Raw genomic sequence first — 15,013 nt, 5'->3', positions numbered from 1 at the left:
CTAAGAGAAATACATGTAGTATCATACCCCTTTGCAATTTAAGTCCGTAATATTTAGATGGGAGAAAATATAGTTTACCAGAAATGTGGTCAGGGGACCTTTAGGGCCTAACACACCTTAACCTTAACTGCTTATCTTGGCTCTAGAGTAAGGGCTTTTCTGTTCTGGAATCTACTATAAGCTCTTAAATTACCTCAAAACTGCAACAATAATGCTGGTCTTTTGGCGTTTTGCTCTTGCAAAAAGTTGTGTTTATTTCTCCTCTGAAGACGGGGAAAGCTGTGAATTGATTTGTGTCCAATTTTTGAGGGAATTCCATTGTAAAGTTCCTTTGTCTCTTTTGTTGGCCTAGATTTCTATGGATGTCATCAGAGTCATGTGCCATTCAACTGTTTTTAAGGAATGTATTCAGTATGATTGACATGCGTATCTCTTGTTATAGATAAGGTCCGAAACTTCCCATAGCTAAATCAGTACCCATTGACAATCTCTAAGGTAGTGAGTTTTGTTGTGTTATCTGTTTAGAGTGAACAAAACACTAAACACAAAGCTGAAGGGAAGAAGATGGAGAAGCTTGTTGCTAATGTATCTCTAAAATTTGGAATATAATTTCTCAGTGTAGCCAGTCATTTATATGTGTGGTTCAGTGTTTTCATTGGCCCATTTAGCAGATATCAGTCTTTTTGTTCCCCCTACACCCAAAGATGCCTGACCTGTGAATCTGACTTATCACACAGTGAACAACAGTGTTAAAATCCTGGCATCAATCCACTTCCGGTCATTCAGAAAGTTGAATTTTCTTCCAGAAAGCTGCTCTTCTTCAATATTTCATAACACAAATGAATACAAGTTGAACCCCAGCCTTTACTGAGACTCTGCTTTGGAATTTCCCTGGAGAAAAGGCGCAGGCTGCACACCTCGCATAATAAAACACATGGTTTATTATCAATATGATAGAAATGAAATCACTGGACAATTAGAAGCATGTCTACCCATCATCAGCACCATGACAACAGCTCTATAAGAACAGAAAAACACTGGATGAGTCCTGTCCCCCAAACGGCTCACAAAGGTCAAATCACAGATTAATAGGCCTACTCCAAAATAGCTGGCGCACCTATTTACACAACCATCCATTTAAATTAATATAAATAAATATTTACACACATAAATTAACACCTCCCCTCCTCTCCCTCCTCTTGTGTTAAATAACCAGACAACCCTGTTTCACATATAGATTGCTCATCACCCAATCTCACAATGCTTTTTCTGTGTGAAGACAAACACACACACACACACACACACACACACACACACACACACACACACACACACACACACGCACACACTCACTCAGGCACACAGACACAATGTTGTTTGTTGGCTGCTCACAGCATCTCAGTCTCACAGGATGCAGGCAGGGGGAGCGAAATGAATGTAACACAGTAACCACCATGTCCTCAGGGGAATGAAAAGAACGTAACACAGATGAAAAATCCCTCTGTGCTCTCTGACACTGGCCCACGGGTGTCTTCCTCTGCCTTTTTCTCTCTGCCGAGCCTTCCCCTTCCTCCTCCACCTCAGCCCCGTGCGTGGCAGGTCAGTCGCAGGGGTGTAAAGCTAGAAGTAACGGTGTAACGCCTCTGTCTGTGTGTCTGCCTCCTTCTCAGCTCTCGATCATCACTCCCCTCCTTCTCCTGCTTCATTTCCGCTGCTTCTCCTCTTTGTCGCCGGTCTTGCCAGCATCCCCGTGCCGGTTGTTGGGAGGGTTGTTGAGAAACATCTTGTCGAGTCCTTTGAGAGCCTCGGTGAGGTAGTTCTGCAGGGCGGTGAGTGCAGCGCAGATGGCGGGCGAACCAAAACCATGCGTGATTAAGGAGAAGTGGGAGAGGCAGCTCTGGATGCCAGGCTCCAGGATGGGGGTGGGCCTTGAGTTGCCCAGGGGAGTCCTGTCCTGGGCCAGCAGGTCTGTGAACTCCTTACACAGCTGTCTGCAGGAGAGAAGACACAACAAGTTGTCAGAAGGGAGCTCTGCATCTTAGGCTTTCCCCAAAAGGGTTTTTGGAAAGCTGATATATGACAAATAACTGCCAGTTTGCTGTCATTAAAACAAAACACTGATGATTTATTCAGCATTTCCTCAAGAATGTTATTAATGACAAAGCTGACACCAAATGCAGAGCAGAAAACATCATATTAAAAATCTCTAAAAGCCAATATTCGAAAATTACCACACAGGCACAATAAAGAACATCCCTCAGAGCCCAAGACTTCCTTGGGGCCCCAAAACGTTAGCTGCACATAATTAGATTTGAATTTTGATTATTGAAATTCTTTGTAGGCATTTTTAACACTAGAGCTTTATAAAGTAGAGCTAACACTTTACCTGATCCTACAGTACTTAAGACTTTCTGAGTCCCATTCCAGATGTAAATTGTGTAGGCATGCCTAATTGCAAAATGTAACTAAATGTCCCCCAAGAGCAGACTGAGAGCTTCCTCAGTGACAGTGAGGGAATTTTGTTGCATTGATTGCAGACTTTCCTCCAGCTCTTCTGGAAACCGCGGTGAATACAATCAGTTCATATGCTGGAATCACATGTTGCTATTTCACAGTTCAGTGTTTGCAAAAAGAAACAAATTGACTCAAATCTCCATGCTGGTTTGACTTTCACATTTTTGGAAAATCATGCCCTGTGGCAGTGGTTCTCAAAGTGTGGGTCATAAAACCACAGCAGGTGGGGCGAGGAAGACCAGGGGGGGAAAAATGGTATGAAACTAATTTCATTGTTGAGTTTGCTGACACAATTGTGGAGTGTTTTATCAAACTAAAATTCAAGTTGGATCATTTTTTATTTTGAAAAGTGTGGGGTGTAGGGTGTGATCCCCCCCCACCCCCCAGCTTTTGAAAGGGGCACACGAGAAAAAAGTGGGAGAACCACTTCCCTGTTGAAACACAACTCGAAGACAGTAATGTTGGAGGCATGAATGCTAAACTGCAATGTTAGTTTTAGAACTTACAGTTGTTTACCACAAGACTTCCCTCAAATGAAAGCAATACCACTCAAACTAAAACTGCTTGCAAAATAGAGCGCTGTGCACCGAGTAGGCTGCATTAAGTTTTTAGCAGTTTAGTAGACGGCTGAAATAATGCAAAGCAAACTTTATAGATGCGAACTTGGAAAAGACCCCCAAAATTATTCAAAAGAGTTCCAAAACCCAGACTAATGAAATTCATTAGCAGCTCCTAAAGACGGCACAGCTCTACCCACCTTTCCAGAAAGGAAAGAATACATAAAACAGCTCATTTTATAATTTGAAAAAATTTAAGCTTATTTTAAAATGTAACACATTGGAAGAGGAAGAGGATTGTGTGTGTGTGTCAAATTCCATTCAGTATTATTTATTTAGAACAAACTGATAGTAGCCATCATTAGTGTTGCGTAATCATATCTCTAAATCGAAATTTTACAGTTTTTGTTTTGTTTTGTTTTTTTGTCACTAAATGTTTAGACTTCGGAGAACATTTTTCAAAAGCTAAATTCACATATTTCCATAGTATGAGGATGAAGGCTAAGGTTACTTATCATCACTCAGAATGACCTAAACCTCACAGAGTAATGTTATATATTAAAGACCTCACAGAGAAAAACCCACCACTCTGATGACTCCCTTTTGATTGTGTTCAATGAATAAACTTAACAGAACAAAAATTAACCGTATAATGTCTTATCCCAAGGGGAAAAAAATCATGCTTATACCTTTATTTTTTAACTCTTTTGAATGAAATTCCCAATGCTCCCCGCTTGAACCCTTACATGTTTTCTTTTAGTTTTGCCTTGTTTAACTCTGTTTAACTCTCATGAACACAGCACGAACATAAAAGCAGTCTGTGATTAACACCTGCACCTGGACACAGGGAGAGCACGAGTTCAGTTCTAGCATGGATGTTTGTGTTTTTATGTATATTATAAGCATTTTACCATTCCCATTTCCCTATTTTTGTAGATAAGATAAACATTTTCTTCCTAACTACTTTTGACACTTAAAACGTGTAGTGAATTACATACAATTCAGTACAATTGAATTGTATGTAATTCAATCATTCTCAAAGATCAATCATTCTGATCTATGAGAATGAGAAATACAGTGATACGGCAGAACCCAGAGAAACAAGGGTAATTTCAAATATTACATATTTCTATAATGGAGAAAATGCATACCCCTTCAGTAAAAATAATGCAAAAATCATCCGATTTTGAGTTCTCTAAATGAATAACTAACATTTAAATATAAGCATGTGTGGTTAGTAACATGGATCTTAATGTTTCATTGGATTTCAAATACAACTGTAAAAGAAAATAACCTATTCACCTAGTTCTCCTTGTTAAATCATCCCCTGGTTTTAGGCCCACATTTTAAATTCAAGAGACCTCCTTCTCCCTCTTCCTCCCCCCTTTCACAGATTCATACTTGCACAGCCCGTGCACACACACCCTGTAAGCGGCCTAAGGGCAGAGCTCCAGCAAATGAGTGACAGGCTGTGCAGGCCGAGCCCAGCTGGGGTTAGGGGAGTAGAGAGGAGAAGCCGCCACCCCGGGCTACACTCAAGGCTCTCGCTGTTGTTTTCTGACGACTTGAAACACTCCACTGCTAAATAATGAATTTCTAACAGGCAGCACTGATGCACAGTATTGGAACAGGTTTCAATCTGAGCATCAGACATCCACCACCAAACACATTGTACATACTGAGCACCACACAAACACACACTCACACACACATAGACGGGCAGATGGTTTATGCAGGCCAGCAGACAACAACATTTATGCAAGCTAAAAATATAAGCTTCCTGAGTGGAGGACTTGGAAAAACTCTAATTCCACTAAGTCCACATTTATAAATTAATTTCAAATCTTCAACACTTATTTAGAAAAAAAAAAAACCCTATCTTGCCCATGTGCACTCAGAAGAGCCTTAATTAAATTCCAGGATCACCTGATTATTAATAAAAAATATATCAGTACAAGTAACTTTACAAAAGTGCAAATAAAACAGATTGTCTCTAAGACCAGAAACTGAGGTCAGATATAGAAACATCAGGGTTTGTGTTTATAGGCTGTGTTAATAGTGCCCCACCTCACCTCAAGATTATTCTGTGAAAAAGCTGCTTGTAAGGAAGCTAATGTGTGCACAATTTATCCCGATAGAAAAAAGGAAAACTGATGTCTTGTTAATTTTGTTTAAGATTCTTGGCTTTATTTTAGCTCATTTCTTAAATACTTGACCTGACTTTAACTGCCCTGTTTTTTCTGCATTGCAGTTTTTTTCCAGTCAGCCATTTAAATACAAGTTAGATATAGTTCAGTGGGTTTCATTAAAAAAATATCACAATTTCCTCTCCAAATGTCACTAAGGCAGGCTGGACTATAGGATAAGGCACAGAGTATAGCAGGGGTTCACACCCTCTGGGTTTCTTAAAATGGACCATAAAGGCCCCAGGAAAATGAGACTGGCCTTAATTTCATAATAATTTAATTCTCCCTAAATGTACCTATTTGCAGAAAGCGATTACCCTGTGCTATTCAGAATTTATGTGTAAATGTTATGCAATTTCAATGGACAACAAAACACGAGGAAAAAAGGCAGTAATGATGTATAAACCTTGTCTAATGGGGAAAATCTGAAACATTTAAATTGCAACAACATGTCTGAATTAGAAGCATCTGAGACATATTGGACTTTTAAAAAACCCAAACATTTAACTACATTTCTCTTGTTGCTCTTTTGTTGTTTGTTGGATTTTTACTCCTTGTTTCTTTGCTGACTTTAAGTATTGCAAGGTGGTTTAGGGACCAGCCTTTCTGACACCTTATTTTCAACAATGTCCTGTTGTGTCTGTGTCCTAATGCCTAAAAAACTCGTTTGAATTATAATTCAGCATTACGTTCTCGCATTTCAATCCCATCATCATCCTCCATCCACTTCCATATGATGCAGTGCAGACAGTCTATATCCTGTATGAGAGAAAACACCCATAAAGGCTATGAGAGAACAGAATCTAATCAAACGCTCCATCAAACTCACTTTGTCGCCAGCAGCATGTTTTTCCGCGTGTGCAGCTCGTTGGGGTCCGCGTGCTGCCGGTTGAGGTACTCGCTCACGGCTTTGGTGGGAAACTCCGTCTCGCAGATGTAACCGAAATCCCGAGCCAGGTGGACCGCTTCACCTGTGGGGGAAGGTATTAGATGTATTATATATATTGCAACTGTAAATATAAATACAAACTAACACGATATTTCGGTTCACGAGATACTGGCTTCAGAAAAGTATGAGTATTGTCAGGTGTCATTTAATTATTCTTATTATCATTTTTTTTTAACTCACTAACGTCACTGACAAAAAGCCGTTTTTAGGTAGAACCCTCCCACAGTTGTCCTCTCAGCTGACTCAAAAACACTTAAAGTGTTTTAAGATTTTTTAAATTTTTTATCATGTAGATTAAACATTAGTACCTTTTACTTGCTAATTAATATTCAAAATGATCCACTTTATTTTGGGTTATACTGTACAGGCACGAAAAAACAGTCGTCCAGTTTATACATTTAAAAGTAAGTCGTCATCACTCAAAAGAAATACTTTCTTTAAAAAGTAAATTCATGTTACCTGTTTTTAGTAAGACACAGACACTCGGTCTATATGTTGGTGTAGCCAAAGTGGTGGGCCCAACCTCCAGTCTTTAATCCGTTAATTTAGCAGCCTTAAACACATCTATCGGCACACATTTCCCTGGCTACATTTTAACAGACATTTTAGGAATAAAGGCGCATTTTCAAGCATGACTCTTATAATCCCAGATTTTTGCAATTCATATTTTTTTTCTTGAGCTTTCACATGATAGACACTTTTTTTAAAAGTTTTTTTTTCTTATCTATTTTTTGATAAATGACACTATATTGAGTTGTGCTCATAGCCAGAAATCCAGTTACAGGGAGTTGTGGCGGTGTAAGGGGGAAGTAGAAGGGGAATCCTGAAACTCTTGAAAACAATAATAAAAAATAAAATAAAAATAAAGATTTGGCTTTTATCACCAAAAAATGAGTCAGTCACCTTCCACGAGAGATGTTAGTAGTGTGACATTGGCAGCTTTGCGTCTCCCAGCAGGTAGATTCAGTCCAATCTTCTCCAGCTTTTCTCTCAGGCATTTCCCACCGTTTTTAGACTTTGCTCTGCAGAAAAAAGGAGGAAAGCATATGAACTGTATTTAAAGTAAAAGTTATGGTGCACACATGTTTGCGAAATGTCATAAATCGCTCCAAATGAACAAACAATATAATAATGTGTGCTCTGGACAACATTTATTTAGCTTGATCTCGTCTCCCAGTTAATGTTAAAAAAAATCTATATGGCATAGCTTTTCATGCTTCTCGTAGTTTCATTAATAACTGCTCCTGCAAATTAAATCCACACAAGTGTTTTCCTCATAGTTTCTAAAGGTTATTCCTGAACTCCACGTTGTGCGTCAACATGCTTTAAGGCTACATTCGTACCTTCTCAACACACCCCCCAACAAGGAGGCGTTGAGGCACTCGGGCGGGGACAGTCTCCTCTGCACTTCACCTACGGTCACTTTATACTTTGAAGTGGAGCTGAGCAGCGACAGGCGGCCTGGTACCGAGCAGAACACCTCGTTTATGTTCACAGTCACTCCTCCGATCAGCCCGTCCTTACCGAGCATCAGGGAGCCCACGTTCTTGGGTGGCATGGGGACTGAAAGAGGAAGGTTAGAGTGGATTTCTTACATAACATGCTTTAACATTCAGGGGGCACAAGTTTGAAATCTTTACATCACTCCTCTGTGCCAAACTTTGCTCAGTGAGACCACGCGCGCTCAGGGGGCGGCCCTGGCCTAATGAAGCGCCCACGTGCCGGGCATTTGCTGTTATTTAATGTCGCGCGACATTCTCATTACAGCGTTATCGATTGTTGATTGGCTCGCGTTCTCAAATCGCATTAACCACCTCCCTGTCTTTTCTCCACGGCCGGTTTAACACCCACCAGCAGCACTGGATGCTTCTTCATCCCGCGCGCTAATGCTCGTGTTAATGTCGTGAAGTAAAGGGGAAACCGCCAGCCAGCCTGCCTCGTGGATGCGCGCGTATAAGGGCCAGTGCGAGGGGGTTTTGATGGCTCCACGGGGGATAATACCGCAGATTAGCTCTAAACGAGCTCACGAGATCTCCGTGAGCGATGCCATTTATTACATCAGCGGCTTAAATGCCCCGCGGGGAGCTCAGTCACTCAACATCCCGTAACTAAATCACCGCACATCATCAGAGCGGCAGCGTGGCAGCCTGTCAGCGACACACTGCCTGCTAGTCAATATACCAGGGTCGTTACCTCGGCTTCAGACTCCTCATCCCGGCCCCCAAAATACGGGAAACTCCATGAATAGACTCGGCGAGAACGCTTTTTCCAGTTAAGGTCACAACCATACTGATCATGACATTTCCCGAGGGACTGGGCCGGAGGTTACATACATATCCATACAATAAATCATTATAATTCATAAGAACCTATCCAAACATCCCAGGAGTGAAGAAACCCAAATAAATTGTCTTGAGAATAGAGCGCGCGTATTTCCTCTTTCCACCTGTGATATTCTTCAATTATTACTATATATTCTTTTTTTTTTTTTTTAAGTAGGGCCACATTGCCCAGAGAACAGAGATGTGTCTTTGTATTAAAGAGAGAATGTGTGTTTCTACCTTTCTTTATCACTGATTGATCCAGGATGTTCGTCCCGTTGGTGTCATCAGCGGTCTGTTTAAAAAAGAGAGGAGATAAATGCAAAACATTCAAGCCTGCTGTACACAAAGTTAACCAGTGATTTACCTGACAAGCCTCAATCACACAGTCCAGCAAAAAAAAAGAAAAAGAAAAAAGAAAAAAGATTCATGTTAGGTTTCAAAAGGAGGGGGCGGAATACACGTTTGAGCTATTTGTTTCCAGACATCGGTCCAATCTAGCTCATAATGCAGTGCTTTCATTCATCACGACGTGGTTAGAAGCAGCTATTCCCACACATTTAAACCCCCATCATTCATCAGTGTCATTCATCATCTTGCCAAATAAATTGTTAAATAGACCGGGTGTTGTCACGAATGCGTCACAGCCAAAAACAAAGAAACAAATATACAAAAACAAATTTATATGGGGGTTAATAAATGCAAAACACAAACTCGGAAAGCCCGAAATGAGAATCTATTGTGGAGGTTAAATGGCAAACAATTCGTGATGGCTGTGCCCTGAGGGGAGAAACGAGTAGAAAATGAAAATCCTACACAGCTTTACAATAAACCTATTTCACTAAGTCTTTAGTATCTCGCTCTGTGAATTTATAGCGTTTTAGCAGCCAAGCAAGACTCTAAGAAAGAAAATAAACAGCAAGTAATAATAATAATAATGATAATATAATAATAATAATGATAAATATTACCTTAAAAACGAAAATAAAAATTTTCTTTACTTTGTTATAATTGAATGTCATTTAATCGGTGTAATCTGTTATCTTCATCGAAAACTATGTCTAACGTGTTAAACTATGTTAAAATGAAATTTTATATAAACAGCCAGGAACATGTAATTTATTGCGTAAAGCCAGATTTATGATGCTTTATTTGCAAACGTGTTTCTTTTTTGATTTTTAAAAAAAGGCTGTCTTGGGTTCTTGGGTATCTCCAGTCTTTTTTTTTTTTTTTTTTTTTTTTTTTTTAGCTTTGAGCCATTTCCGTTTGGCTACAGCTGCTGTGAGCGCCCAGCCCTGAGGGAGCTGCCCCAAGTTCACTGACCTTAACTCTAAAGGCACGAGAGTCATGCGTAGACAATGAACAAGACAACTGTCAACATATATCCTTTCTTTTCTTCCAGTGAAAATTAGTTTCCATTTTATTTATTGCTTATTTTTGGTTGTTGTAAATATGTCTGTTTTAGTTCAAATTGAAGTGTTTTTGTTGTCAGGGGAAATGGGTAAATTCATCGTTATAATGTACGTTGTTTATATCTAAAAACTATGAACTATTCAATAAATTGTCGTGTAAAAGTAGGGCGAATTTTCTCCTCGATGGTTCAAGTCTGCGGATTTGCCATTGTCTGCCTGTTCTTAAACATGATTTTTAAAAATGATATGACATAATGGGAGCAGGAAAATCTGAAATTATGTTATATGTGCACTTCAATCTCTGCAAATCTCAGCTGTGCCTTTAACTTACCGGAATATCCTCCATACCGTGCAGCCCGTGCAGCAGTCCGTCTCCCATACCAGGCTCCAGTCCGGGGTGAGCGGAGTGAAGAAGCACATCAGGCCGTCTTACACCTCCGTAGTCCCGCCGTGGGTCCAACCCGGATAGCTGGGGCAGCGAGGCCCGAGGCTGCGCCAGCAGAGCGGAGCTCTCCATCCGGTCCCCCGTGGGGTCTTGCCGCTGACGGGCTCCCCATGCTCCCTGCTGACTCTGGTGCAGGGAGTTCAGGGAGTATGGGTCGCTGACGTGGGAGTACGGATCCTGGCTCTGGTAGTGAGCGAGCGGCTGGTACGGCGGAGGAAAGTACGGCGGCTGGAAGTCCGAAGAAGGCGCGTGTGACAGCGGCGGCGCGCTGGAGTAGGGTCCCGCATGCGACACTGAACCCAGCTGGGACAGCCGCGAGCTGTGGCTCGAGACACCGTCATGCCGGTCCTTGAACAGGATGCAGAAAAGAACAGAAAAAATTGAACTAGTTGTACGACTGGAAGTACAATTTAAAGAAACGAACCCACATGGAGGCCCAAGATCATTTTGCAAATTGCCTCTGGTGATGTAGCCAAAGAAGCCTAACTGGCACCGAAACTCCTGAACAAAAACACATAAGAGCCTGGAGGAAAAAAATGTCACAGCCTAAATTAAACTGTCTCACAACTAAAAACCTGCCAGCCATATCTACAGGATTCACCGTTTGCGCAAACGAATTCTGAAATACTCTGAAGAAAACTCACCGCGGTGGAGTAGGAATGAACTAACATCTGTAAACCTTCTGCCGGTGTATCACAAACGGGCTCACGGTAGAATAGCAGTGTAGGACGGAGCGTGTAGGGCCGATACAGCCAAAATCATTCCAGGTAAGAATGAAGAGTATCTGCAGGCACGGCCCGATCTACAACTCCATACAGAACCTTCCTCCGCCCGGAGCTGCCGCCGCTCTGAGTGTGAGCACCGAGCTCCCTCCTCTACCCCCGGTATACGGTGTAATTGTTATTCATGACTGAGACTTACAGGAATATTAATGTGCGCGAGGCAGGGGACTGGCGACACATGGAGCGTGAAGCCTTTCGCGCAACCGTGAGTGACGTTGAAATTCCGTGGAGAGCCGAAACGACGCGCGAACAGCAGGAGATTGAAAGAGGACTCTCTCTCGCAGGAGAAAACGAACAGGGTATCCAGACCCGTGAGGAATCCTCTGTCACATAAAATACCGCTCTGGGGCCCCTTTATGTGTAAAAGCTGACGCAATAAAGCGCACTTTCTTGCCAGTGGAGACACTTTTGCGCAAATAATTTCTGTGCAAACAGACTTTTTACGTTACAGAAACCAATAGAAGTCAATATGGCAATAAAAACAGGCCTTGTTGGGTCGACTGTGAGACTATTAACACCAGGGTTTCAACTTCTCTTCCAGCCGGGTTCTCTCAGCCTCTGAGCCAACGTCAAACAAAGCGGAAATGCATCCACTAAAGCAAAAAAAGAAAAAAGAAAAAAAGAACTTTAAGCTGACGCACAAACCCACAGAAACCGCAAAAAGAGCGCATTAGCCACTTTCAGATTTTACTTTGACTTTTCACCTCAATTTCACCCCACCACACTAACACTCTTAAAATTTTAAGGCAGCTCAAGTCATGTTGCAGCTGCCAACCGAAAACAAACGCACACCCGAGACAAGGCAGGACGCGTGAGGGGCTCGTGTGAACTCAGAAGCAGCGATTAAACTTTGCATTGTGGACCGTTCAGCCTCTCTGCCTCTTTGCCCTCTTGGGTGACTTGTTTAACAACATTATAGCCTCCCCTCCCTCGCGCCGTGGGAGAAAAACCATGTGTGGCACGAGACAAGGGCTTCCCACCGGGCTCAGCCGAGGGGCCTCGCGAGCTATACCCTTTCTTCGTCTGCTTTGTGCTCGAGCCCATTCAGCGCGAGCCGGGGCAGCGTTTGCGCCCCCGCGCGCGTCGTATTTCTCACTTTTTTCTTTCTCCTTTCCCCTCACCGTTTTTTTTAAATGATTGTTCTGGGATCAAAGCCAAGTCATTTACATACTCCATAGGCTACACATCATCACCCTGCTCTGACACAGCGGTTCTCCACCTTATTTGTCTTTCGCTGTAATTTAAAAATGTCAAAATGAGCTTTTCATTAGTTACTGGGTCACGTCGAGGTCCTGGGAATGAACTTATAGTCCTTGCACCTTATTATTTTTTTAAGTGTTAAAAAAAGATATTTAGATTGCTTTAAATATTAATTTACCCCAAAGCCCAAAGTAAAACGTGACTTATTACAATCCTCATGTACGCAGTGTCACATATTTTATGTACCCCAAACCGAACACTGCACCACAGCGACAAGCACAGCTTAAAATAATGTGAGCACTTGAAAACATTTCAGCACAAATTAATCCGTTTTATGCCTGAATAAATCTGTCATGTGCCAAATGGTTCTCCAATTCATATTCCCAGTCACCGCAACATAAATACGAGGCCTTAAAGCCTCGTGGAAAACACTTCACTCAACAGCATCCAACAAATGAACTCCAAAAGCATGTCTAATAACTTCATTTAGTCTATTTCCCCCGAGTCACAAACAGCTGGACGGTAACGTTACCTCATAAATATCTTCATACTTGACATTCTCAACTAGTTTCCACAGCATGGTCGCTTCTCCGGTGTCGGTAAACCGAATGCAGCCAAGTGAAGAAGGAATGCCTCAATTCTCTCTCTCTCTCTCTCTCTCCCTCTCTCGCTCTCTCTCTCTCCCTCCCTCCCACCGCCCTCCGTACCTTCAGACAGGCTTTGTGAATGGGGAACCCCTGTATGGACTCCACTGCTGTAACATTATATAATAATAATATAATAATAATAATAATAATAATAATAATAATAATAATAATAGGGCGGGTTAAAAGCAGCAAGTAACTTTAATACACAAGTGTGGTGTGTATCTTAGTACACACCACTCAACCACACATAGATTGTTTACTTGTTGGACACTTATGCAACTCTTATGCATTGTCAGATATTTTGTGTAACTTGACTTTCATCTCTTTCACTGTAAATTTTTCTAATCATGTGTGGTTAAAAAAACAACTAAATTAATTAAATAAAAATGATTAATTAGGTCGTTATCTAATGGAACACTAATGGGATACTTAGTAGATTTCTACATACACAGGTGACAATGTCATAAAGTTTAATTTTTTTTCTCAACATTTCTTTTGCATCTATTTCGTAATATTTCTTTATATAAAACATACCCATAAAATCCATATAATTATGTCTTTTACAGTGTTTTTTTTTACATTTACATTATGATGCTATACTAAACAAACAAACAATAAAAACCCAGCAGTCTTCCTGAGGAGTTTCATGGCTCTAGGCATACATTTTCCAATGTTTTCTTCTGAGCCCCACCAGAGGCATGAACACCATCCTTCCCAAAATATGATGATGTTTCCTCAGAAAAAAAAATCCCCAGTGAGTTGATGGGTTGATATGTTTTTGTTGTTGAATATGAAAGATTTATATCATTTTCACCAACATAAAACTGGTTGATCAGTGAGCTCTTGTGCCATGCATTTGGTTTCCTCCACTCATCCATTTGAGCTGTTCCCTCTGTACAGTTGCTTGCACTGGAGTGATTATACTGTGCTATAGAATGTTGAATTTGCAGGTCACAAATAAACAGACCCAGCAACATGACTACAGCATAAGGCTAAAATCTGCACTAAAACAAGAGGGATTTTTACACCTTCTCACAGAAATGGGCTGGCATGTTTTAGTTTTACTAACTGCTTTAAGAATTTTAAACTACAAGCCATATTTACTATTACATTAATACAGATTCTTGTTCTGTGCACTTTAACTGCTTCGAATCACCAATTAGCCAATTAACATGCAAGTCTTTGGACTGTGGGAAATCCACTCAGTGACTGGGAGAACATGCAAACTTTGCACCGATATGAGCCAGAAACCTGTTTGTTGTGAGTGCTAACGACTACACCACCACATCACCCACAGGGCAACAGAGCAGGGTTTAAACAACACCTCAAAAATGTTCAGGTGTGGTCATTTATTGCACTGCTATTTTATTTTGGGTATGATGTGACACCATATACTCACAAGTTCCCATAGCATTGACTTTTATGGAAAAAGATGGGTTCTGACATACAGTGAGGAAAAAACAAAGGAAAAAATGCATTGGAATAATTACACATCCACGATTAGGATAGAAATATAACATTAAGCTCCTGCTCAGCCTGTGTGATGTGTAGTTACAGGTGTGCTTTATATCGACCCAATCTGGGCACATTGCTGCCTGTAACAAGATCAGATGCTGCATAGTAAAAGGGACAGATCAGCTTTAATATAAGGCATGCTCAGTATGGATACAATTTTCCATTAGCTCCTTCAAAATCATATTATCATCATGACTGACATTAACTAGCACATTGTGAATCACATCATCATCCCAACAAATCTGTTTTATGGTGTTTATGTGTCACTATTACAGATCTCACACTGGAAAACTTGTTGATTTGAGTTGTGAGAGGCAGTTTCTCTGTGGCACTAAATGAATATGGGGCATGAAGGTAAACGGTGATTATGAGTTATTTTCTCATCCTCTTGCACAGCATCGTGTGATGTGATGAAAGCAAAAAGGGTAGGACAGAAAATTATTCACATTTTCTGTCAAAGCAAACACTTGCAGAGTGTGGACAGC

At 41.1% G+C, this 15,013-nt stretch overlaps 1 protein-coding gene across 2 annotated transcripts; it reads right to left on the bottom strand.

The window, feature by feature from the left end:
- Positions 1 to 923: 923 nt before the first annotated feature.
- tfap2b (transcription factor AP-2 beta) lies at positions 924 to 13,025 on the bottom strand. Of its 2 annotated transcripts, none has more exons than XM_003446250.4 (7): positions 12,899 to 13,025; positions 10,271 to 10,732; positions 8,768 to 8,822; positions 7,550 to 7,769; positions 7,110 to 7,228; positions 6,087 to 6,228; positions 924 to 1,991 (listed from the first exon to the last, which is right to left on the bottom strand). In XM_003446250.4, the coding sequence occupies exons 1-7, from the start codon at positions 12,944 to 12,946 to the stop codon at positions 1,703 to 1,705; spliced, it is 1,335 nt and encodes a 444-aa protein (XP_003446298.1). In that variant the 5' UTR covers positions 12,947 to 13,025; the 3' UTR covers positions 924 to 1,702. The 2 variants fall into 2 exon arrangements, with proteins under 2 accessions (XP_003446298.1, XP_003446299.1); XM_003446251.5 differs by lacking the exon at positions 12,899 to 13,025 and adding an exon at positions 11,029 to 12,177.
- Positions 13,026 to 15,013: the final 1,988 nt, after the last annotated feature.

The sequence above is a fragment of the Oreochromis niloticus genome, linkage group LG15 (genome assembly GCF_001858045.2).
Source record: "Oreochromis niloticus isolate F11D_XX linkage group LG15, O_niloticus_UMD_NMBU, whole genome shotgun sequence".
NCBI lineage: Eukaryota > Metazoa > Chordata > Actinopteri > Cichliformes > Cichlidae > Oreochromis > Oreochromis niloticus.
This window is presented reverse-complemented; position numbering and strand designations above follow the sequence as displayed.

Excerpts from the sequence above, each read along its gene's own strand:
- tfap2b (XM_003446250.4), bottom strand. The coding sequence starts at position 12,946 with ATGCTGTGGAAACTAGTTGAGAATGTCAAGTATGAAGATATTTATGAG. Across the intron at positions 8,823-10,270 it reads ACGGTATGGAGGATATTCCG|ACCGCTGATGACACCAACGG; the intron begins GTAAGTTAAAGG and ends TTTTTTAAACAG. Across the intron at positions 7,770-8,767 it reads TCAATCAGTGATAAAGAAAG|TCCCCATGCCACCCAAGAAC; the intron begins GTAGAAACACAC and ends TTCCTCTTTCAG.